The sequence below is a fragment of the Cupressus sempervirens genome, chromosome 1 (genome assembly GCF_028749045.1).
Source record: "Cupressus sempervirens isolate cs-2001-9-10 chromosome 1, ASM2874904v1, whole genome shotgun sequence".
NCBI lineage: Eukaryota > Viridiplantae > Streptophyta > Pinopsida > Cupressales > Cupressaceae > Cupressus > Cupressus sempervirens.
Genome location: NC_143118.1, coordinates 602,675,069 through 602,701,080, shown reverse-complemented (window position 1 = coordinate 602,701,080; position 26,012 = coordinate 602,675,069). Strand labels below are relative to the sequence as shown.

General features: G+C 37.0%; 1 protein-coding gene across 1 annotated transcript; it reads left to right on the top strand.

Moving 5' to 3' along the window:
* The first annotated feature begins 312 nt into the window (after nt 1–312).
* Nucleotides 313–24,730, top strand: LOC149578887 (ATP synthase subunit epsilon, mitochondrial-like). Its single transcript, XM_089832478.1, has 2 exons — nt 313–724; nt 24,339–24,730. The coding sequence occupies exons 1-2, from the start codon at nt 529–531 to the stop codon at nt 24,365–24,367; spliced, it is 225 nt and encodes a 74-aa protein (XP_089688604.1). The 5' UTR covers nt 313–528; the 3' UTR covers nt 24,368–24,730.
* Nucleotides 24,731–26,012: the final 1,282 nt, after the last annotated feature.

Genomic DNA, 26,012 nt, shown 5'->3' with positions numbered 1-26,012 from the left:
AAGCCTTTAAACCGGCCATAATTTAACCATTGTTTTCTAATGAACTTTTCACAACTCTTCTATATAACCCCATTGCACCCTAGTCATTATAGCGTGATCAAAGCCTTTAAACCGGTCATAATTTAACCATTGTTTTCTAATGAACTTTGCACAACTCTTCTATATAACCCCATTGCACCCTAGTCATTATAGCTACCTATAAGAAATTTTTAGTTTGTTAAGTCTTTCTTTCCCATAAAAAAGACAAGAGAAAAAGAAAAGAAGAAAGAGAGAGCATGTGATCAAAGCCTTTAAACCACCCGTAATTTAACCATTGTTTTCTAATGGACTTTTCACAACTCTTCTATATGCCCCCATTGCACCCAGAGCACAAGTGCTAACCTTATCATATCTATTTTCGTTTGCTTGGCCCCTGTTCCATGTGATCGAAGCCTTTTGAGCCCCCAATAATTTAAGCCTGGCGAGAGAAACATTTGGTAGAGCAGAGGTTGACGACGACCAAGATTGTGAAGGCCATTACAGAATAGAATGTCTTCGGCAGTAGCATCTACAGCAGCCGCCCCTTTCTGGAGGACAGCGGGAATGACCTATGTAGCGTATGCTAATGTATGTGCTACAATGCTCAGAAATTGTCTCAAAGAGCCCTATAAATCCGAGTCCGTCGCTCGTGAGAGGGTTCACTACTCTGTCAGCAAATGGGTAGACAGCAAACAGGAAAAACCAGGTAACGAATATATCTTTCTCTAAAAGAGTATTTTGTTTTTGCTAATCCATGCTCACACTCTATAGAATACACGACTGTAATGCGGTTTTATACTCTTCTTTCTGTGAAAAACTCAAACGGGACCCACCAAGTAACCAATGCATTTGTCTCTATCACTGTGTTATCGGCTTTCCTAATCCATTCATCCCAGAATATAATGCATAATCAGAAAACGTGCTTTCCTGTTTCTTTGTTTTCTGTGTAAACTACCCGAAACCCTAACCATGAATCCCTGTTGAAATTTTGACACTATTGTGATGTTTATGTGCTATCCTCTAGGAGAAGTCATCACGCCCATCGATGGCATTATATAACTAATGTTGTAGCTTATCTAACAAAGGATCTTACCGGAAGAGATTTCCTGATTGATACTGATGGGAGAATGCTTACTGAAATACATGGAAAACTCAGTGTCTTTGTGATGATGACATAAAAACGGAATGACTTCTCTGAAAATTAAAGAATGAAAGATTCATTTCATGGGGTGCCACTATAAAATTCATTAGTGAGTCTTCATACCTCATTGTCTTATTAAAGATGCCTCCTGGATTTTCTCACAGGTGCTACTGAGTAGATGAACTGATAAAATATGCGATTTTCAGCTTTGCATTTTACGTTATTAATTCCAAAACAACTCCTAAATATTGCGCAGGAAAATAATAACAAAGCAATTAGATTTACATAATGGATTCGGAAGGATTTCAGCTTGCCCCCTTCTTAGTGCCCAATAGGTCTCGATCCTAAAGTTCTAGATTCCATTATTTTCCCTATCTTTCGGAGTTGATCAATATATGAGATGATTTGGTTTATGAAAATTCGAGCGGGAGTATTTTATGAAATTATGCTCCATTAGACCATCTGAGCTTGATAGCTTGGTGCAGTTATTGTTAAATTCTTGCACCAGGAACCAAGAATGACAGAAAAACATAAAATCTAAGTTGCTGGTTCGGATTCTGGTTCGTATGCGGGTTCGACATTCGCTCAAAATTTTTTGGGGCTGGGTTTGGTTTGTTTTGGGTTCGTTCGTACAAGAATTTTTAAAAAAAAAGAAAAATTATATATATGTAAACGTATCCTGCAGCAAATAAGTTTATACACTACTATGCCAATATTATAGCAATTTAACAACATACACGACCATATATATTCACGATTTAGTTCAAATAGCATGACAAAATGTCAAAATACACCACTATATCAATCTTTCAATTCAAAAACAGTAATGCCAACATTACTAATCACTATCAGTCATGTGATAAAAAATCATCATAGAATTCCTCATCATTAGGAAGTTGTAGATTAGAAGCACAATTAGTGCCACTAGCATCAGTAGTCTCAGCTGTATCTCAGGATCAGCTTAAACATCACCTTGTATCTCATCATTATGTTCACCATCATCAATTGCTAGTACAACCATTTATGAGCATCAAAATTGTTCTTGTTTTCAAGAGCATCAAGACCACAATGATCGGTGCTCGCAAAACTCATCAATTCAGACCTCATTGCTGATCGTAGGTGCTCAAGAAAGAGTCTTTAGAGGGCTGCCTTGTGCCCTTTAGAAACTTCAGGATCTCTATATGGAGCAACTCTAGTGGTGTTCCCCTTGAGGACAACTTGGCTATAGAACCTGGGGGTCAATGCAAAGGCAAGTAGATGCAAAGGGGTAATCATTTTATTCCATCTCTCTTCCATGATTACTTTTAGCCTCTTGAAGAACTTTTCGTCAGGGTTTTGCTCTTTCTAATTTATGATGGCTCTAATGTCTTCAATCATGGAGTCAATGTGATCATATACCTCACCCAATCAAGGCCTATCCATGTCAGTGTATCGGATCATGCTCAATACAGGCTTAGTGAACTTCAGAAGGTATTCAACACGATCCCACCAAGAGTCTCGTAATATCCTTTCCTTAATGGCAGCTGCCCTTTCACTATTAGATTGTCTCCATATGCTCCAATTAGCACTGGTTACGATTCTAGACAATCCCTCTTTCACTTTGATAAGGCGTCTCAAAACAATAGTGTTGGAGGCAAAGTGGGTCTCAGTAACTTATTTTAAGATCAAAACAATAGTAGATTATAAATTTAAAATCAAGTAATCTATTTAAATTAAAAAACATAAAAAGTTTACTAAACTAATGCAACTAGATTTCTAAACATGTTTAAATTTAATTTTTTTAAACAATTGAACTTACCTTCAAGAGCTCCAATTTCGAGAATTGTCTAAATATGGCTTGTGTCATATTGTGGTTTGTGACAAACATTTGGATATCTTGTGCCTCTTCATACAATTTTTTAATCCATTCAACCTTAGTGCCAATTTTTTGCAGCATTAGGTTGTGTGAGTGCACAATACAAGGTGCCCAAAAAATGTGTTCGTACTGCTCCTCAACCAATAAGTTGACATGCCTTCAATTCTTTGTATTGTTGGTTGCTACTTGAACAACATCGTGAGGGCCAACTTGCTCAATGGCTTGGATGAGAATGTTTGAAATGAAAGGATCATCCTTTACTAGACCATCACAATCCACAACTCTCAAAAACATTTCACCTTTTGTAGACATTGCAATAACATTCACCAGAGGATGGTTCCTCCCATCTCTCCATCCATCCGATACTATTGTGACACTTGTTTCGGTTCATGAATCCTTGATGGGTAGCATGGCAGCCTCTACATGAGCCACCTCATCATCAAGTAAAGTGGTGCGTATCTTCTCATAACTAGGGCCCTTGAACCCCTTTGGAGCCTCATTAACTGCTCTCATCATGTATTGCCAATATGGTGAGCGAACAACATGAAATGATAGTCCATTTGCATACACACATCTCGCTATGGCTTGATCGACAATGTTTGTAGCTTCATTTTGAAATGATGCTTCCAATGTTCCCATTGCTTTCTTACTTACAACTTGTTGTTGAGGAGAATGTAAGAATGGATGACCCTCAGCCGGTGGTTCACTGGTAATGGAAGTTGAAGACATAGATGACATTTTCCCTTTCTTAAAGGCCTACCACTTTGCAACGGATGAGAAACACTTGCCTTCCCGGTAGCTTCATCTGCTTTCTTTTGTTCTTGAATGTATTTGTTCACAATGTGGTTTGGAAGGAGGCTTTTAGGTAGCTTTCCATTTACTCTCAGTTTTCCTATACAAAATTTAATGCCTTTCTAAGGAATAAAGCTTAAATGTGCTTTCACTCTACTATAGGAACTACTTGATTCCTCTTTGCAATGGCCGCAAATCCATACACAACCTCTTGCCCCTGGCATTGGTCGGAAGTATTTCCATGTATTTCCATAACAGGGAGTGTTAGTAAACAGTTTTTCCCATAAATGTTCATATGCAAAAACAGAGAAAAGCATGCAAACTAACAAATGAATTCCTGTCGAAGAGGCTTAGGAATTCTCTGCTTGATATTTCTTCACTGAAACCAGGCGCAGCTACCTTTATTATAATGAGAATATTTTGATCTAATAAACTCAACAGAATGACCTTTACAGGAAAACAATCTCCTGAGAGTGTTGAATCAACTTATTTTATCTCATCAATACAAAATAAATTTTAATGCAAAAGAACCACTCGATTTTAATTATCAAAATGATCCACATATTTGAAAATTAAAACTATCGAGTAGGCAAATCCAATAAAACTAACTTCTCACAGCATCCCAAGTTTTGAACAGACAATTTCAAAACAAATAACAGACACCGCTAAAAGCTTAAACATTATCTTCAAAAACACTGATTTAAATAGGCAAACAATAATATCCACTTACAAAGCTTTTAACCATAAATCAAACTGTAGAGTTTCATTGTATCTGTAGAAATTCTGAAATGCTACTTCTAACTTGGAATAAAACCATAAACAAAAATAATTTTGTCTATCGATCTGTTGGAGAATTCTAACCCCTCTACCATACTAATTATTACATATATATAGGCATGGGGCTGGACTATTGCCAAAATTACCCCGCCAAGAGTTAATTGTCTTTTGCTAAAGTAACTGATAACTGAAATGCAAGGAAAAACTAAACAGGGAAAAGAAAAGAAAACTAAGCGATTAAATGTAATCGCTTGTCTTGATCAAGTAGCGCTGTCTCCACTAGCCACGCCTTTCGTCGTCTTCCACGTTTCATAGTCAGTCGAAAAGGCTGAGATAACGGATTGATGCGGCAGACCAATATAAGCGAACCTTTGCTTCCAGATTTTTTCATCTTCTTCAGTTCAACAACCTATTCTTCATGCATTTCTAAGTGCTTTAGGTTGATGATTAACATAGCCTCTATATGCGCCACGTTGGAAAAGTCCTACTTAGCTGGTGCCTTCTTGTCTTGCCACTCCTGAAACTTCTTCTGAACCTCTTTGATTATTTCATCTGATTGGGCAACGGAGTCATCTTCTTTTCCCATGAACTGTTTGGCAAACCATTTAAGGTCATTTTGAATAATCTGATGAATAACCTTAAGTTCTTGCAACGCTTCTTTGATTTCAGTTATTCCTTGTGTCAATCATTCATTCCTCCATTCGATGCAATCTTTGATGACATACAGGGCCTTTTCGTCTAGGGCAGCTACAGGGCATTCAGCCTGAAATTTTTGTAGGCCAAGTTCCTGCACATCTTCTAACCACATCACTACCTTTGTCCAGTTGTTCTTCTCTTTCTCATATCCTTCATTCCCTGATTCCACCTTTTTAGTAATATTCATTATTTCCTTTGAGGCATGATCTAGGTGACCTATGTGTTTTATGGTATCATGTAGAACATATTGAACCCATTCACCTGCTACCTTGGCTACCGCTTTGCACTTATGCAGATTCTCCAATGATTGCTGATTGGTTGTAGAGGACATATCAATGATGGCTGACATTTCATGGATTGGCTTTGCTTTAGGGTGGAGGATAGCATTGATATATTGTGCCATGCTTTTTATTGTTTCCTTCATTTCCTTCTTGTCTTGTCCATCTTTCCATACCCTGTGCGCGATCTTTTTATTAGATAATTCAAAGAACTCCATGTCTACTTCGCGGTTCCCTTTTCCCAAGTCAACCTTTGTTATCTGGAAGTCTTGAGGAACCATGAAATCACGAGAGCCTTCCATCTGGTGGTGTAGCTATCTCTGCTGCCCATTGTCTTGAATTTTTATCAAAATTAATTCTTGCCTCGGTTCTTGCTTTCTTTATTTCAGGTGCCTTACCAAGACACTTACTAACCAAATCGTCAATAGGCATGGATATTGGGACTATGCTCCTTTTCTTCTCCATTGATGTCTCAAGCCATTTAGGCGTAGCTTGATCTTTTATGGTAGCAGGGGAGCATTTGACCAAGGAGAGGCTACCCTCTTGGCCTTCGGTAGTTATTGGCAAATTCTGGGATTCGGGTACATTATCCGCCATGGGTGGGTTTTCTGCTACCTCCAAGTCCACGGTTATAGTGTTCTTACTTTTGACGACTAATGCCTTCTTTGTGCTTGAACGGATTACCCTCTTGCCTTTTGGAGTTGTCTCTTGAAGTTGCAGCTGAAGTGTTTCAGGAATTGCTTCAACTTCAACTTCGATTGGGCCTGCAATAGAATCAGGAACACCTCGATTAGTTTGCTTTTTAGCAATCTTTTTATCTTTGCTTTTTGGAAACTTCCAGAGAGGTCTGGAGTAGCCACTGCCTTTAATTTTATCCACATGGCGGTTCTAGCTATTACATCTTTAGTACGAGCATAGACATCATTTTCTTCCCTCTTTTCCCAGTCAATTTCAGGAATGGGCATGCATTCAATCTGGTCAATATAAAACTGATCAAGCACTTCTTCAGAATCATCATCCTTTATTCCATAAGTATCCAATTCCACATTGAACATAGTGATTTGTTTAATGGTCAAGTGTGACCACAGTCTTTTCCTTACCTCGAATTCATTAAGGTAGTTTGCCCAAAAATCTTCTAATTGTGGGGAGTGGACCAGGGATACCGCATTCTTGACATTGTTTCTGACAAAGCCAGCATAGTCAAAATCTAACCAAGAAATGAAAGGTTTAAAGCCTAAACGAGTTAATGATTTTGCTGACAATATGGCTTCTTTCAGACTGGGGCATCTATAGTGTCCAATCTCAATTGGGAAGAATACTGAAGAAGATCTCTTTGAAATTTGAAAGGACTCAATCACAGAAACAAATTGCCTACACATCTCAGATAACACTATAGAATCTGAACAATAACGTGGCAGCTTTAAAGGTTCATCAGAAAAACCACCCACTCTGATATATGTAAACCTGGGGAATTGAATGTAATAGCAACCATAGATTTGCACAACTTGCATAGCTTCTTCTGTCATCCTATCATTCTCCCGGCCTTGGAGTTCAAATACCAATTTCCCTAGAAAGACGTCATTGACCCTCTTGAACTCCTTGCGTACTATAGCTTCTTGAAGATCGCCATGATATTGGTAAATGGGCATGTCATTAACCCAAGGTGCATGTGGAAGATAGTCCCATTCTTTAGATGTAGCTAGGACGTAAATTAGATAGGAAGACAAGAAAAATGGGCCATAATTGTTAACAACTATTAAACCCCTATGTAGGTTTTTTGCTATGAGATCAGACCAATCGATGAATTTAACCCCTTCAACGATCTTCTGTATGAAAAAGTACATCCATGATTCCTAGTGGAATGCATGCTCATTTCCCTTGATCCTATTCAGCAAAAGAATGATGTCTGCAGTTTCTTTTATAAAATGCTCAATAGTCAATGGCTTAGGTAGTCTAGAACCTCCCTCTGCTGGTTTCAAGAGCCAGGACTGAGCTATCTTGTTATCATAGCTGTTTTTGTTTTCGGCGTACAGGCGCTCGACTTCTTCAAACGTCCATGGCTCATAAGGTTCCTTGTGAGGAATCCTAAAGGCCGAATGGACACTGGTTCTATTGATTCTAACAATCACTTCCTTCAAGGCTTTCTTAATACACCCAGAAACAGGGTCATAATGGCTTGCACATTCAAGAACAAGTTTTGGGTATGTGATGGCAGCGGGAAAAGTGACGACTTCTAATAATCCACTATCAACTAACCTCTGATAAATAGGGCTTGATTGGGTGTTTTTGGTTCGTTCAATTAACTCAGATAAACTTTTATTTACCAGGAATGTGTCACGAATTTCAGGCAAGGAACTGAGCAAGGAAGGTTTCTCTAGCTTAGGCAATTTTGGGCGAAAAAGCGTCATGGTTGCTAATAATGACAGGTCTACAATATATGGCTTGAAATACCTCAAAACAAAGCAAACACAATTTGAAATGCAAAGGGTTATGAAAATGCACTTACAGTTTGACAGAGACAAAGCCTGCAACTCGCCCTTCTGACCCGATAATGCTGGGAATTTCTTCGGAGAAAATAGAATGAGCAGAAAAGGGCTAAAATGAATGCATTTAAGGAATGATTTGTGTGGGAGATAGCAGGACAGATTTGGCAAGTAAGTGCAATAATTACCCACTCATGTGGCATGGATTGGAAAAGACGCCGCGTGTGCTTTGTTTTAAATACTCCATCAAATCTGCATGTATGCTGCTATGTTAGGTGATCATGACATGACAATTTTATCCCTCAATCAAATCTCGCCATAACCGAGCATATACTGCCTTAAATCCTTCTATTCATGACTTCGCGTGTATTGGGAAATGCTATACTGGGACCCACCTTGATTTGGCTCGAAGAATTAAAACCTGCATACAACTTTCGTCAGTTTGCAACCTTGACACTGAAGTTGAAGTTGAAGAATTGGGTGACCGGGTTTCAACTTCGACTTCGACTTAACTAAGACCAACTCGAGGAAAGATCGGACTTGACACACTAAGACTGAGGTAGACTTGAACTTGAAGTTGAAGTAAACTAAAACTTCAAGTTCAACTTCAAGAAAAGAAAACTTGGGACTAAAAACATACTAGAGTGTGAGAAAAATTATAAGCACTAACAGGGAGCATCTGTTGATTTTGAAGTGGGGGCTTCTGGTGCCAGAAACGCTTGCAGCCATCCAAACTCAAAGTGTTGAAGCTTGAAATAAGAAGCCACAACGTTCAACAATATTTAGAGATTAGAAATATGGTAGCATATTTTAAAGCATAGCAATACAAAATAAAAAATCAGGAGGGACTATGATCAAATTTTTAATTTAGAGTATGACTGATCAATATGAACATTGAAAGATTAACAGTAACAATAAGATAGAGTTTCCTATTTAGTGTTTAGGGAAGTCTATAAAGATTTCTAAATGTTAAAACTGTAAGATAGTAAAATTGTAAGTCTATAAATTTAAAAATTAATATAGACAATACAGGTGACAATAAGCCACAGTAATATTAAATAAAATAAATTGATACTAAATAATAATTAGCATTCAGACAAATATTTGTTTGTGACTCTATACACAGTGAGGACACACCAATCCGAACACCTAGGGCTGGGAAAAAAACTAAAACTATTTGTAGTCTATAATCTGAGCACCTAGGATACTAATCGGTAATCAGACAAATATTTATTATTTGTCCATACTTACCAAGTTTCAACTTTCAACTGAACTTGTTGTTTTAGGAAGACAAAGCAGGGAACAAGTTACCAAACCTTGCAACAAAACTCGGTGGTTACAGTGGATTGGTGTGTGCTATCACGAGAGGAAATGGTGTTTGCCGTCGCGGGAGAAAGAGTTAAGTCTTAAGACATATGCTTGTTACTTTTTAGGTTTATACTTTCATTTGGCAGGAAATCGTTAAAAACAAATTTAGAAAAGTCAACATATTTGCCAGTCGCACCACATTCGCTGCAAGGTCATTCCCAATTCACGTGCAAAAATGAACGACGACACCCAAAAAGTAGTTCCTTTATTGAATAATCAAGAGATTAAATAGAACGCCTTACAAGCTTCAATAGAGCTTCAACAAAAGAACGATTTCTTCACAAAGATTGTAATCACATAACAAACACTAGTAGAATGCCATAATAAAATTAGATATCTTTAGAAAATGAAATGTTCACTCTCTCTGTAGGATGACAAATGACATATGCAAGGATCAGTCACATGCTAAGTTTCCGGTTTGGGTTCGGTTCCAAGTTCGAAGTTCAAGAATCAGTTTGCAAGTTTGTCAAAATTTTGGAAAGAGGTTTGGGCTCGTTTGGGTTCGTTAGTACAAAAACATATAAAAAATATATGTATATATACATATTTATGAAGCATGAGTTAAAATTAGAATGTAGCATAGTAGCATAAACATGCTTAAATAACAAAAACACCATAAACTTGTAATCATCGTGATCTTACCATCATATAGTTCAATATCAAAGATTTAAAACATTAAAAATAAATCGTATCATCAAGTTCAAGTATCATTGTTTCACATTCAGTGTTCAATTAATGGAATAAAAATCTATTAATATTCTAAGTTCTTCAATCTTTATCTTCTTCATCTTCTTCTACTTCTTCATTTTCTTCTTCTCTGGCATTAGTTGACTCAGCAATAGACCTAAGGCCAATGGGATCAGCAGCAGCAACAATGCTATTGGCATCAAATTCTTCAAAAAGTGACAATGAGAGGCCACAAAAAATGACAATGAGAGGCCACCAAAAGCACTTTATAACAATCTTTTAGGGTTGTGGGCGCCAAAAACTTAATAAATTTTGCAAAAAAAAAAAAACACTTTATTGCTGTCCCTGGGGCCCAGAAAGCATGTGGTTCGAATTGGGTTCGAACTTGGCCCAATTTTTTTGGCTTGGTTCACTCGGGTTCGAACTTGGTTTGAACCAAATCGAACCAGCAGGCAAAAATTAGAACTGTGCCCGAATCGGACTGCAAACTGGACCCGAATTTCGAACCAGTTCAAACTTTTGTAGGTCCCGGGGGTCTAGGGACGAACCATGGTAACTTAGGTTACATGATGATTACACATAGAATGTTATACTGTAGAAAACATAAGCCCAAACAATCACGGCCCTCAAAACAGAATATGAATATATATATATATATATATATATATATATATATATATATATATATATATATATATATATATATATATATATATATATATAGTTTATAGCGGACACGGATGCTATACACACCAAAGAGGCACATACAATAATAGCAGATGAAGCATCAACTACAACTGAAACATGACCATCACCTCTGAAGATTGATGTCTAGAAATAACCCGAGTAACCAAAGCTCACTGTTCTGAAAACAAGAATCACACTCCAGAGAATATCCTTCAAGAAAACAACCGCCCGATAATATCAACAGACCTTACCCACCGCTTGAACCAGTGCCTTTTCAATAATTACACGAGAATAACCAAACATGCTTTCTATAAAATCCGGCCACCCACAGGCTCTAATGCTAGCTTCAGAATATAGACAGCTGTAACTGAAGAATACATCTTTGTGAGCTAATGAGTGACACGGCAATAGGAGTGACATCTTTCCTTCACGACGAGCACGCAATCAAAAATGATAGATGGTTACCAACACAGTTACTCAGAACTCCAAATGTGTTCCTTAATGAGTGTCGGTTATCAACATAACTGCACAGGACTTCAAATGGCATACACTGAGCATGCAGTGATGAGACATATTGAATATATCAGTTACACAGTGATGGCTTGGAGAATGTTAAAAGCTCCTACATTTCATGAACCGATAGCAATAACAAGGGTCAGTGGCAAAACAAGAACCAAAAAAATATGTTGACTCATCATTAAACAATCGAGCCATAGCAATGACCCACAATAATGGTGAATAGATCAATATAATGTCTATCAAGGGTATGAGCTCTATTGCAGCTACTTATCTTCAACACTACCTCTTAGCAAGAGAGAGATCTTTAGCATTGCAGGCAAACATAGCTGCAACCAAAGATGTCAATATCATTCTCACAATAAGTAGATTGTTATCTCAATGTAACAACAAATAGATTGTTATCTCATCTTAACAATAAACAAATTGTCATCTCATCATAACAATAAACATATTGTTATCTCATCATTACAATAGACAGGTTAAAAAAAATAAGGATATGACTTCCACTATGCCTACTTGCAGAGGATGTTAAGAGGGCTTTCACTTCAATCTTTTCCTAGAGAAGATTGCACTTCCACCATGCCTATTTGCAGAGGGTGATAAGAGGGCTTTCACCTCAATCCTCTCCCAAAGAAGAATGCACCTCCACCATGCCTACTCGCATAGGGTGGATCCACCATACCTACTTGCAAAGGGTGGAACAAGAGATTTCACCTCAAACTTCTCTCATAGAGAAGAACTCATTAACAAGGGATTGCAACTTGAACTTCTGCTTCTCGAAGAAGAACTCATTAAGCACATAAAGATCATCTGAACGCTGAGGCTCCCTCTGTCAAAACTCTCTCTCAATCCGATATCAACCATCTGACCTTCTTGACTGAGGTAGCTTAAAAAAAGTCAAACTCACTCTGAATGAAGACTCCCTCTCAGCAAGGCAGCATTCTCACCGCTTTGATCATGAGAGATGGATTCATGTTGAATCACTACTCATGAAATATGGGTCAATGAGTTTGACTCAAAAATTACACAGTTAAATCCTGATAGCAATATCACAATTTGACTTGCTGTGGAAATTATCTCCTACTTATCAATTGATGAGTTTAAGGGGCTTTCTAATGAATGGTTCATAAGGCACAACACTTGGTGAAGGTTTTGCAAATGGGGTTGCAAGCTTTGGGTTTAACCATGGAGGAAACTCCGTAGTTAAGCGCTCTCAGGCTGGAGTAGTACTGGGATGGGTGACCTCCCGGGAAGTCCCGGTGCTTCACCCCTATGAGCATCACCTAGATCCAATGAGTGCTAAGTGTTCCATTTATTCTCATGAGAGATGGATTCATGTTGAATCACTACTCATGAAATATGGGTCAATGAGTTTGACTCAAAAATCACATAGTTAAATCCTGATAGCAATATCACAATTTGACTTGCTGTGGAAATTATTTCCTATTTATCAATTGATGAGCTTAAGGGGCTTTCTAATGAATGGTTCATAAGGCACAACACTTGGTGACGGTTTTGCAAATGGGGTTGCAAGCTTTGGGTTTAACCATGGAGGAAACTCCGTAGTTAAGTGCTCTTAGATTGGAGTAGTATTAGGATGGGTGACCTCCTGGGAAGTCCCAGTGCTTCACCGCTATGAGCATCACCTAGATCGAATGAGTGCTAAGCGTTCCATTTATTTTCATGAGAGATGGATTCATGTTGAATCATTACTTATGAAATATGGGTCAATGAGTTTGACTCAAAAATCACACAGTTAAATCCTGATAGCAATATCACGCTTTGATCATCACAACAAATAGAGCTGAATCCATTGTTGACCAATCAAAGGGCTTTAGCAGTCAGATTGCCATATGAACTTGATGATCTTCTGCAATGGATTTGGCACTCTCCCTCTGCAGCTCAAGCTCCCTCTGAATCTTTAAGCACTTGCTTCAACCTCCTAAATTGCTTGTTCAAGGTAGCCTGCAATGTTTGCCTTAGAGGGATGAATGCTCGGACACCTTTGAAACTTCAGATATGCTAAAGTCCAGGATTCTCCTTGACCACATGCCAGATCATACTAGTCCAAGATTGTCCTCCCAGACTGCAGAAAGCTTGAGAAGCTACCAAATATTAGATCCAAAATGACTTGCAATTCTGCTCTTTGCAGTTGAAGTGTTTTTGCCATGGAATTTAGGACCTGGCCTTGCAACACTGCAACCCTCTTAGCTTACAAAAAGACTTCTTCACAAAGCCTTCTCCAAGCGTTATCTCCTCTAGAAGAACCTGGCCACAAGATAGTGTCCCCATGTTTGTTTCTTGATCCATCCTAAATTATGCCTTTTGCACGGGATACTCCACAAATTGAGAGACATTTGGATGTAATGGACAAAGCTCTTGTCTAAGAGCTTCAACACTAGCATTGTGTTCCATTGATAATTACACAACATCTATAAATTCGGTAGACCTTTTGAATCATCCCATTGCTACATTAATCGTCCCATTGCTACATTAATCTCCCAGATTGACCACATAAGAGATCTTTCATGGATTACACCAACCAAACAACATGATCAAACTGATGCAAGATCAGCTGATATTCCCTGTTGCTCTCAATGCAAATTTCTGAAAATGGCAATAAAGATTATCATTGATAAAGCAAGCTGCCTCTGAAACTCCATGACTATCATAGACACCAATAAATATGCCTACTGTGGCAGGCCTGAAGACTCCACTAGAATCACTATTCCACCAAGCACCTCATTTCCCTTTGATACATCCTGTACCTACAGTTAACAAAAAAGCATCACTTCCACTTACAATATTAAGGAAATAGTACAAAATACTACTCTATTGATTGTAGCAAGAGCATAGAAGAGAGGCTACATTAAATTTTGAATATTTCAATTTAAATATAAACTCTCAAGTAGTCACGTCTCACAATAATAGTTTATTGTAGGACTTATCTGCAAATATTTTCGAATCGAATAGTTCTAGAAGACTTTCCTTGAAAAATACTTTAAGTCTTTATGCATTATAATCTGAGAAATGCAGGACTAGGAGAGTAATCTGCATGATAATCTGAGAAATACTGAACTTTCTGTTTGCCATGGATGTACAGCAAATAATAGAGACTCTGTAACCTCCACTCAGGCCACATGTACCAAGAAGGGCATCAATCGACTCTGCAATCTTGAATAAAGATCCTGACAACCACTGGCTTTAATATTTTGTAAAAGAATGCCCATATTTCTCCTCCAGCCAACTTGTGAAATGATTCTTTACCAACAAAAATAAAAGAGCTATATCAAAATTTTCAAAATTTTCAAAATTACTGATACACTTCATGTGGTATGAAGATACAATAGCCCTCAATATATCGAGCACACTCAATATTATTTGGCTGGATATTGAGGATCATCTGAGCATACTTTAACTCACCGCTAATATTTGCCTTATAGCAATACTATAGAGCTCAGACAGAAAATTAAAAAAATTTCAATCTTAGAGAAGCTAACAGCAAGTAGAAGGAACACAATGTAATTAGCTTCAGAGTATGAACACATGCCATTGATATTTCAGATGTATAATTTTGAAGAACCTTTAGAACAACTCCCAATAATTTACTTCATGGCTCGTGATACCAACAAGCATTCACGGCAAAGAATTCATGATAAACTGTTGAGAATCCACAGGAATAAGCTCCAGCTCATTATCACTGATGAATATAATGACCATGTCATGAATAGTCACAGCTTCAAAAAAATAGCAAGGCTCACATACAGAAAAGTATTTCTACAGAAATCAGAAGTTTGAATGAAGTATAACAAGTCCATCATCGCAGATGAATCTCAGAGAACTCAAGGTACTTTAATGCAGGTATAAGGATTTCTATCGCAGCTACTAAAACATCAGCAGATCTCACAAATAACATGGCATCAATTTCAAAAAATGCAGCTGTCACAGCAGCTTAAACCCTTAGCAAATTTATTACTTAATTGATGCACGCAGCAGACGAGTCAGCTGGACAATGAAGCAAATTTTTTTTTTTGATTTAGACGACAGAGAACTACGGTAGTTTTTCAATAGTCAGAGATCCCCAATTCAAACCTTTATTAATTCTGAAGAAACATTGCTAATGTAGCCAGTAGATACTCAGGTTCCAGTAATGCCATCTTATACGTAAAGTAGTAAGTATATGTCATCTTCTCCAATACAAAAGTTTTCACACTCATAAGCAGCAAAGTCTTATTAGCTTCCTTCAGTTTCATGTGGCTCTTGGCCACAGTATCTAAAGATCACCAGTTCGTCATGATCACCCTGCTCAATGCAACTGCACCTCTGTTGATCATGAACCCTGGAGAGCTGTTCTGAATGTAATTCAACTTCAATCAGATCTGAGCCCCTGTAACTGAAGAAGACTTGAATCTCGAAGAGGATATTGCCAATAAACAAGCATAAATGTTGTAATGCTCAGGAAGGTAACTTTCGTCCTTTTAAAATTTTAACAATTATTCTTCCCTGTTACCTTTAGGCTTTAGGCTTATGGTAACCAGTTTCAGCAAGACACAAGAAAATCAACTTTGAGTTTATAAGACTGATTTGATATTTTACTCAATATATTTCAAACTTATGACATTCCCCTCAAATAAGAACTGATCTCACCATATTACTCGGTCATAATGTTCAGTATTGAATAAAGCAATCAGTTCAGAGCAATTGCATTGCTCCCAAATAAAATCAAATTAATTCTGAGCTGCACAAATCTTCAAAACCTTTAACTGGAACCGGATTTCAATCTCCAATCAGATATCTTTCCTAGTTCAAAGGAGTATGCACTAGACCCAAATCAATCTTGAATGCTGCACACCTTCATTTCCTTTTATCCAACCTGGCTCTGATACCATGTTAAATTCTTGCATCAGGAATCAGGAATGACAGCAAAACATAGAATGAAAAAACAAAGACATCAAGATTACCCTGGGAAAACTCTCCTTGAGGGAAAAACCCAGCCACACCTAAAAAGTAGTTGCTTTATTGAATAATCAAGAGATTCATTACAAAGCCTTGCAAGCTTCAACAGAAGAATGATGTCTTCACAATGACTGTCATCACATAAGAGACACTAGTAGAACACCATAATAAGATTAGATATCTACAGAAAATGGACTGCTTCACTCTCTCTGAAGAATGCCAGATGACATGCAAGGATCAGTCACACGATGATTACACAGAGAATGTTATTGTAGAAAACATTAGCCCAAACTATCTCTGCCCTTGAAACAGAGCATACATATTTCGTTTATAGCGGACACAAATGCTATACACACCAAAGAGGCACATACAATAATAACAGATGAAGCATCAACTGCAACCGAAACATGACTGTCACCTCTGATGAATGATGTCCACAAATTACCAGAGTAACCAAAGCTCACTGTTCTCAAAAAGAGAATGACACTCCATAGAATATCCTTTAAGAAAATGACTGCCTGATAATATCAACAGACCATACCCAGTGCTTTAACCAGTGCCTTTTCAATAATTACACATGAGAATAAGAAAACATGCTTCAAAGGAGTCACCCATGGGCCTCAATGCTAGCTTCAGAATACAGACAGTCATAACTGAAGAATACTTCATCGTGAGTTAATGAGTGACACGGCAACAGGAGTGACATCTTTCCTTCCTTCATAACGAGCATGCAATGATAAATGATAGATGGTTACCAACACAATCACTCAGAACTCCAAACATGTTCCTTAATGAGTGTCGGTTATCAATGCAACTGCACTGGACTTCAAATGGCATACACTAAGCATGCAGCAATGAAAATATTGAATATATCAGTTATGCAAATGATGGTTTGGAGAATGTCAAAAGCTCCTACATTTCACAAACTGATAGCGATAACAGGGTCAGCGGCAAAAGAAGAATAAAAAAAATTGTTGATTCATCATTAAACTATTGAGCCACAGAAATGACCCACAATAATGGGGAAGAGATTGATACAATGTCTATCAAGATTCAAGGGTATGAGTTCTCTTGCAGCTACTTATCTTCAACAGTTATAACCTCTTTCATGTGCTAATGTGTACATACAAAGGAGTTTTCTCCATTAATGTGTGTGTTAGTGAAATAGGATTGATTAATCTATTTTGTAATTTGTAATAGCACTCATTGATATTTTGTGTGTTTTCCAAGTTACTATATGAATGAATATATATGTGATATAAAGAGGCATGCCTCTTGAAGAGACATGTCTCTTGAAGAGACATGTCTCTTTAATATATTAACTTACATTAGTTATAGTTATAACACAATTAATATACCCTCAACATATTATAATAATTATATAATAAGATATATATAGATATAGATATATCACTCTTAATATAAGTTAATTATTCCATATATAATATTTGTCATATATATAATATAATTTATCCGAAAAAATTATAACATTAACACTCCCTCTTAACGAAGAAGGATAAAACACATAGATATTACACCATAGGTAATATTTCAAAAATAATACATATAGGAAATCTTTGATCAGAAGATTTCTAGTATATGATATCATATAAGTATTGGCCTATCAGAATATCAATATATGATATTCACCAATTACTATTTGATATCATATTAGGTAACATGAGCATTGGCCTATCAGAATATCAATCAAATGATATTCACCAAATACTCTGAGTAATGGCCTATTAGAACATCAACTAAATAATATTCACCAAGTACTCAATGTGGTAATGCCCTATCCGAATATCAAGGCAAGATATTCACCAGGTACCTAAAATATATCTATACAAACAACTTGTAGATAGTTAAATTTAATAACATCTAACGCCTAGTTGTTGATTTATAAGATAAAGCCTTTCATGATTTATTTCAACATTTACACAAAATGTATATCATGATACAAGTTATTGTAAGGTCTTCACCTTTCAATAACTTCTCCTAATACAAGTGATAATCATTTAGAAGTCGTCACTTCTTCATGATATACACTGGGGACAAGCTCATACATGTATGACATCAAAAGTTCGCATGAAGTCTCCACGAATACTGTCATGTGGTGTTGTCACAACTTTCACCATAAAACATATCAAAGAATAAGGTTTCTCCCTCTTAGTTTGATATCAACTTTTCTGACCTCTTAGCATAAGGTTCTCTCCGATGAAGTGTTAGACTTCGTTTGAATCTGTTATCATCCTTCTAACCTTTTGGTAGCAAGTCATGTCAAGCTTCCTTAATTCAATGGGAATCTTGATAGCATAAGGCCTTCCAGCCTACATACATGAGACTTTATCTCATGAATTAGAGTCCTTTAGCTGTTATAGTTTTTGACTAGTGGAGAATCCATCAACAAGGTCTACTCCTTCTGAACCAAGATCATCAAAATTTTGATTGAAGCATTTATTTTCTGCTCACTCTCTTTCTCCAAGGCTACCTTTAATGATCTATTAGACCCCCTCTCATAATCATAATCATTGAGGATATTTTCTTCAAGAGCCTCACATTATTCAACATAATCATTAGATGATTAATGAATCACAACTTCTTTGGAGCTACTATCACAAGATTGAGTTTGTACAATATTGGTAGCATGCCTAATGTTCCAATCTTCTTTCCTGCAAGGACATCCTTAGAGACAAAGGAAAAGATTAAGGCAAATGACTCTTTATATCTCACATATAGAAGTAAAAATAAGAGAAAGACTACAAAGAGTAGATAAGTGTAATATTGAAGGATGAGAAATACTTATCTGCACATGAAGGTCCATAGACATTTGAGAATGAAACATCTCTTCTCTAAATATAGTTCAAGTGGGAATGGAACATTGTTTATTATTTCCTCCCATAATGTAAAATACCCATTTTTATATTGTTCAAACAATTTAAGCTTCACGTGAAATATGACAAACTTCTTACATTCATTCTCATAAGAGTTCACAGATGTGAGATGCATGCACAATGATCAACACTTTAGAATCAATAATTGGCCACGTATTACTAAGTTATTTTTCTTCAACTTTCAAATTATAGCTCATAATTTAAACATGGTATTTTTGTGCATGTAGTTGTGTCCCACAATTTTGTTTAATACCAAGTATTTCAAATGGCTTACCTTTATTTTGAGTTCTTGCTTGGTTTTAATGCTAAGCCTTGATCATGAACCTAAATAAGACTGCATTCAGAGGGATCTTTATAACATTTGTCTCTTGTCAAATCTTCATCATACTTATTATTGCAACTGCATATTCATTACTTCTAACTCCAGTTGGTTTATGATGTCCTGGATCCTTTCCAAACTTTCTATTCTTCCTTCGATGTTGCCCTACTTATCACTTTGCTAGCATTTCCCACTACACGTGGCTGAAAGTCTCTTTTCTATCAAACAATTATGGCGATGGAAAGTTTGTTATTGTGGAGTATGTATTCAACATTCACTGTTTCCAAATCTTCATCAATCGCGCAGTGATGAACTCTTGATTTCAAAGGAATGTAGATTTTGTTCATACAAAATGCATAGTATGTACCCTGGGAAACCATGATTTCAATGTTTTATTAACTAATCTTTATCACCACTAGCTATCCACGTCTTTCTCACGATTCATGTTAATATCTTCCTTGGGTGTTTGGGTTTAAACATTTAATCTTCGTACTTCTTAGCCTTTATACAGGTAGTCTTCTACGTAAGACTCTTGTTACCATATGTTTCAAACTCTAACTTATATGTGGGGTCCGATGGTATTCATCCCACATCAATAATAGTACACGAGGCATCATATCTTGGTGGGCAACATAAGTAGTAACATTGCTTAATGTCTTTAAAATAGATTGACGTCGGTTGATAATTGCATGTGCAGAACTTACTTTTTTTTTTGCCCCCCTTATCCTTTCCATGATGGTACTATGTGAAGCCATAGTTTCAAACTTGAACTCAACGCCTCATACACCAAGTGCATGAAAGTGCACAAATATCTTTCAACTTCCTGTTCGAGACTCCTTCCCTCACGTGGATGGGGAAACATTGCTTGGGTAATTCACCTGTGTGAATGGTGGGAAATTTGAGATATCTAACTCACCAATTCATCCAATCAAAACCATAAAATTAACTCTCCATTACTTCTTGATATAATGGAGCTAATAATTTAGAATTCTTTCTTCACAAAATACATAGTTCCTGTCTTTTCTTGGCACCTTGTATTAATGGTATTATTCTTTGTTTCTGATTGGGCATGTATTGATTCAAGTGGACTGCAACTTCTTTCCTACTGGCTCATATATTTATTATAGTCTTTGCAAGTCACTGTCTTCCTAGTTACTACTGTCAAAGTCCCTGCCAAATCGATGTCTTTCACTTCCACATCTATGTCTCTTCCTGACAAGTCCCTCATTTTCCTTTAACCAAGGCACTGAGTATATTATTTTTCAACAGTTTAATCACCTTATAATGATCAAACCAATTAATTTTGAATGGTCATTCGACGTGTTCTCACTAAAATAGAGTGATTATTGTCCTTACCTCTTCACGTCTTGTCACCAGGAGAGGACATGTATTTTCATTCACGCATGTTATATTCTTATTTTGTCGTTTCTTCCTTCATTGTTGTTTTCTTTCACAAGAGGACACGAAACGTGGGCCCCCAATCTTCTCTGACTTCTCTAAGAGCATGCATTAGATCGACTACTAGTGCCAAAACTATTTCTGCAAGAGAAGTTATGGCAATGAAGGACTGGCCATTTGAGAGAACCTCCATAGCACAATCGAATGACTTCATATCTATCCCAATGAATCCAAAAGATTTATGTAGAGTCCATTTGCAAAACTAGAATCTACTACATTTCCTTGATCCTTACCGTGAGGAGAGAATTTTGAATGCAGGAAGGACAATGCATAGTAACTGAGTGTCCCAAAAGAGTTTGTGGAAAGTTCATGTACAAGGCAACCCAAACACTAGTCGTGAGGTGCCCCCTTATGTCATCTTCCATTAATTTATGTGACCCTTGAAAGAAGCATTGTGTAGAATTGCCAACCGTCATCATCTTGAACATCTACTGCAGACATGTGCAAGGGTTGTCGATGTCTGGTGTATCGAATAGAGTGATCCAAGAAGAGCTGCATAATATAACAATGTCTTCATCACCAAAGCAACACTGAAATGTTGTCACTGACTACAGTAATTAGAAGCTTTCATAGAAGTTCGTTGCAATTGCTTTGCTCTGTAATTTGGTTGTTACACCTCCATTGTTTATATTTATTCAAGCTATCTCTGAAATAAATCTTTCTACCATGTCTTTAATCACTTATTTACATTTGCAACTTGGCTCTGATACCATGTTAGTGAAATAGGATCAATTAATTTATTTTGTAATTTGTAATAGCACTTGTGCATATTTTGTGTGTTTTCCAAGTTACTATATGAATGAACATATATGTGATATAAAGAGGCATGCCTCTTGAAGAGACATGTCTCTTTAATATATAAACTTACATTAGTTATAGTTATAACACAATTAATATACCCTCAATATATTATAATGATTATATAATAAGATATATATAGATATAGATATATCACTCTTAATGTAAGTTAATTATTCCATATATAATATTTGTCATATATTATATATGTCATATATATAATATAATTTATCCAACAAAATTATAACATTAACAGTGTGAATATTGATAAAATTATACTATCTACAAGTAAGTTAACCATGTTCAGCTCACATGCTTATCCTCTAAGATTGGGCCTTCTCCAATGCTGAAATTGCTTGAAAGTCTTAATGGGAATTAAACACTTAAACAAGATATTTGTTAAATATGTTATTATTAATGCGATTATACTAATGTTGAAGATAAATATCTTCAGTGATACTTACCATAGGAACATTAATGAGTACCGAAAATTGTTATGCTGTGTGATGGGTACAGAGAAAAACAAGTGCAATGGGAGTGGTGTAACAATGTGCAGGATATCCTGGTGGGTCGCTCACCTATACATGATGTGGAAGATTAATTTCCAGCTTCTATGATATTTTTCTGCTATTTGACATCTCATGCTGAAGTCATTCTTGCCATGATAAAATAGCTATGTTCCACAGTGTTTTAGGGATGGGGGATGGCAGGGTACATTAGTATGTATCTATCTATTTATATATTATAGAGCGGGATAGGGAAAGAGAGAAATATGTCAATAACAGATAACAATAATATAAATATGTAAATAAATTATGGGAGCTGTAGCATAGCAGCATAATAAATCTCAATAACACATTTTAACGTCAGTCTCAAACAACCTAAAACCATAGTCTATCAATATCCAAAACTCTCAAACATGTATCCTGGAGTCTCAATCATCAAAATACAGTAGTCTATGAAACTAAGTCTCATTCAGTCTATCAATATTTAAAGACTTAGAATCATCGGAGTCACTATCATCACCATCTGGCAGAAGTGGATCATCCAATGGTAGCTACTAGCAACTATGGTCAGTGTCAACTAGTAAACATTCTCAGAGCAAATAAAATATGATCATACAAAGAAATAGGATTGTACATATTTTAATTTAAAAACTCAAGATCTCGGACTTGTTATGCCTTAGAAAATCAAACATCTATAACTTTTAATATGTCTTTTGTTGAATATAATTGGTTCTCATGCATTTGAAATTAGAATAGCTGTTTTGATTTTTGTACTTTGAAATTTGAATGTATTTTTTTGATTCTCATATGTAGGTGCAGAAGCAAAGCTATAAAATCAACTTTGTTTTCTTGTCTTAAAGTGTCCCTCAGCTGTCCCAGGAAAGCTAGCTATCCCCAATCCTATGTGAATATTGGGGACGGGAGGGTGACACCGCTTTGGTGTCTGGCTGCTGTACCAGAAATGCCTGTGAGGGGGGGAGGGGAGTAGGGGATAGGGACACTTTTGTGTGTTTCCCTGTAAAATAACCTTCAATTTAGATCTCACAGCCATGAATTTCCCCTTTATTGCCCATTTAGCCAAGTGCTTAAATGGTATTTTGAAGGGTGCCTGAAACCCTGTACAAGACTAAAGATTTTCAATAAGTTCAGATACAAAGATACAGCAAACAAAAGCAGAACTGGTCAGCCCCCGAACATAGGGTAACCAAGGTGACAAAAAGCCTATCACCAACCAAAAATAAAGATCCAGCAAAGGGGCAAAGCCCGATATATCACAATTTGCCCTTTGATTTTGAGACACCCTTGCATGATCGGAGGTTCATTTTTAAAAGAGGAGCAGATGGTCTTGTGTTCTTTCTTTTTACCACAGTCCAACCATCCTCCACCTTAGCAGCCTCAGCACTCTAATCCCTAGATGAAACTGAACAATGAAGCCCAGGGGAATCCAAAACACCAACAATCTTCCTAGAAGAGCCTGTTGCCAACTGGCCCCCCACAGAACTAGAAGGAAGGACAGGGGCAGGGCCAGGAGAGGCAAAAGGGTCCTGGCCCCCAACAGGACCAGGAGGAACATCCAGTACTGGGGCAGGAGAAGGAACAGGAACGTCCTCTAACACCGGCACTGAAAGATCGTCTGCAAAGGAAACATCCTCAGATACAACCGCTGAATCCAGAGGCGCATCACTAGACTTAACCACCGTGTAGTGTTCAGAAGAGGCCCCTGACCACCAGGAAGGTGGTCGCCTAGTTTTAGTCTTCACAGCAGCACAGCGAGCAGCAAAGTTGCTTATTTGTTTCTTTTATGTGCACTTTAAGTATTTGGCTGCTCTAAAAAAGAATAAGGATGTAGTGCACATCAAATATTAGCATTTTTAATTTTCAACTAAATATCAGCATGTTTATTTAGAGTGGCAAGACAATATGATATTTTAAATGTTCCACATCATTTCTATATTGGATTCTGGATATACTACGATGCAGTTTGAAATTCATGTGCCTAGAGTATTACTTCTTTTTGTCTTAATTTGTTCATGTAAGCATTTTATGTTTGCAGAGTAAGATTTATCTGGTAAATCTGACTGCTACATTTGTTCTGTTGTGATGCAGTCCTTCGACAGGTTCCATCTGACGAATGAAGATCCATTTTTGGTGCAAGTTAATCAGTGCCATGTTTTGAGTCTTTCTTTAGATTGTCTAGAGCTATTTGACTTTGTTTAATGCACTTTGCAGAATGTTGCATTGATTACTCTCTAATATCTGAGTAAACACTTGGTTAGATTATGTAAGTGGCCACAAGCCTCTGAGTGGACACAAATAAATAAGATTGATACAATGCAGACTTCAATTTTTTTTAATCTGCATTTGTGATGATGAGATGTGTCTCAGGATAGGCACTCTTGTTCTTGCTTGAACATGAAAGAACTCTTTCAGGACATTTATGTTTTTACTCTGGGTTTCACATTTACGATTTATTTTAGGTGTTGGCTTTCATGCAGTTACATGGTGTTGTTTTGAATGTGGTATATGACTTTACTTATTTTGAATGTTTTTTTTCCTGTGTCTAATACTTGTGTGTTGTTTTATTAATCGTTTGTTCTAACTTTTGCATCCCTATTCTTGGTGTCATCTGATCTTGTTAGAATCTAGTGACTTGTGCATCCGTTAATGCTTCTTTCCATTGATCCTTGCTCCAGTTCAGAGTATTTGAATGGTCATTAATTTGTGGGCACATTTGTGTCAAAGTAGCCAAGATTAGCACATACCTTTATAAACAGAAAATTGTAGTAGTATTGAAGACCAGACATGCATACATAGCTTGGGTAGGATTCTTTTTCAGACTTAGTAGCACTTGAAATGTATTTAGTTCAAACTATTAGTCTTGAAATGTATTACTAAATATTTGGGGCCCTTTTCACTTGGCCTCTACAATGGCAAAGATTTGGTAATAGAAAATGTTTTTGATTAAGTAAAATGGATTTTAAAGGGGCCTTGAAACCCAAATACAGAGTAGATGCAAAGCATAGCAACCTGCAAACCAAACTGAAAGATATACAATACACTTTTCAAAGAAATACGGGGTTGAGATGAAACAAAACATAGATAGAGAAGGGGGCGCCCAGGGTGCCCAAACATCTCGCAACCCCCACCTACCCAAAGTAATCCATCCCTCTTCAATCCTTGGCTGCCACAAAGTGTTAGGCCATTGAATCAGCAGAACTGTCAGAACCAACACCATTAATGACAGGACCAATAGTAGCAAAACCAGCGGCTCCACCTTTCACAAAGCCATTTTGGACAGGGCCAACATCATTAATCTTCTCCACAGAAGCCACATCACTTCCAGCCACAACAGACCCAACAACACCATGCTGGATTGAACGAGCATCATCAATCTTTTTTTGATCAGCAATAGCAATAGAAGTACCACCAGAGGCTCCATTTTTATATCCAACCATAGGAGGGACCGCAATGGCAACATCGAACTTAGTGGAGCCAACTTCCGACAAAAGACCAGGAGAATGGACAACTCCACCAATTGTCACTGAGAAACAACAATAGTATCTGAGAACTTCCCCAATAGACACAAGCATTTTGACCACCGTATAATGCTTGCCTCAAAGCACTCGACCACCATGAGGAGGGTTTCTTAGATTTGATTTTTTGAGTCTCACATTTTGCTGCAACATGCTTGGTATTAAAATATTTTCTGCTTCTAAACTTGAGGCCTTCATAATCTAACGATTGTGTACAAGAGCCAAGAGGACTACACAAATTAATCTC

What these genes read in the sequence shown, in the direction of transcription:
- LOC149578887 (XM_089832478.1), top strand. Translation starts at nt 529, where the DNA reads ATGTCTTCGGCAGTAGCATCTACAGCAGCCGCCCCTTTCTGGAGGACA. An exon ending in CAGCAAACAGGAAAAACCAG is followed by an intron (nt 725 to 24,338) that starts GTAACGAATATA and finishes GTTGTGATGCAG; the next exon opens with TCCTTCGACAGGTTCCATCT.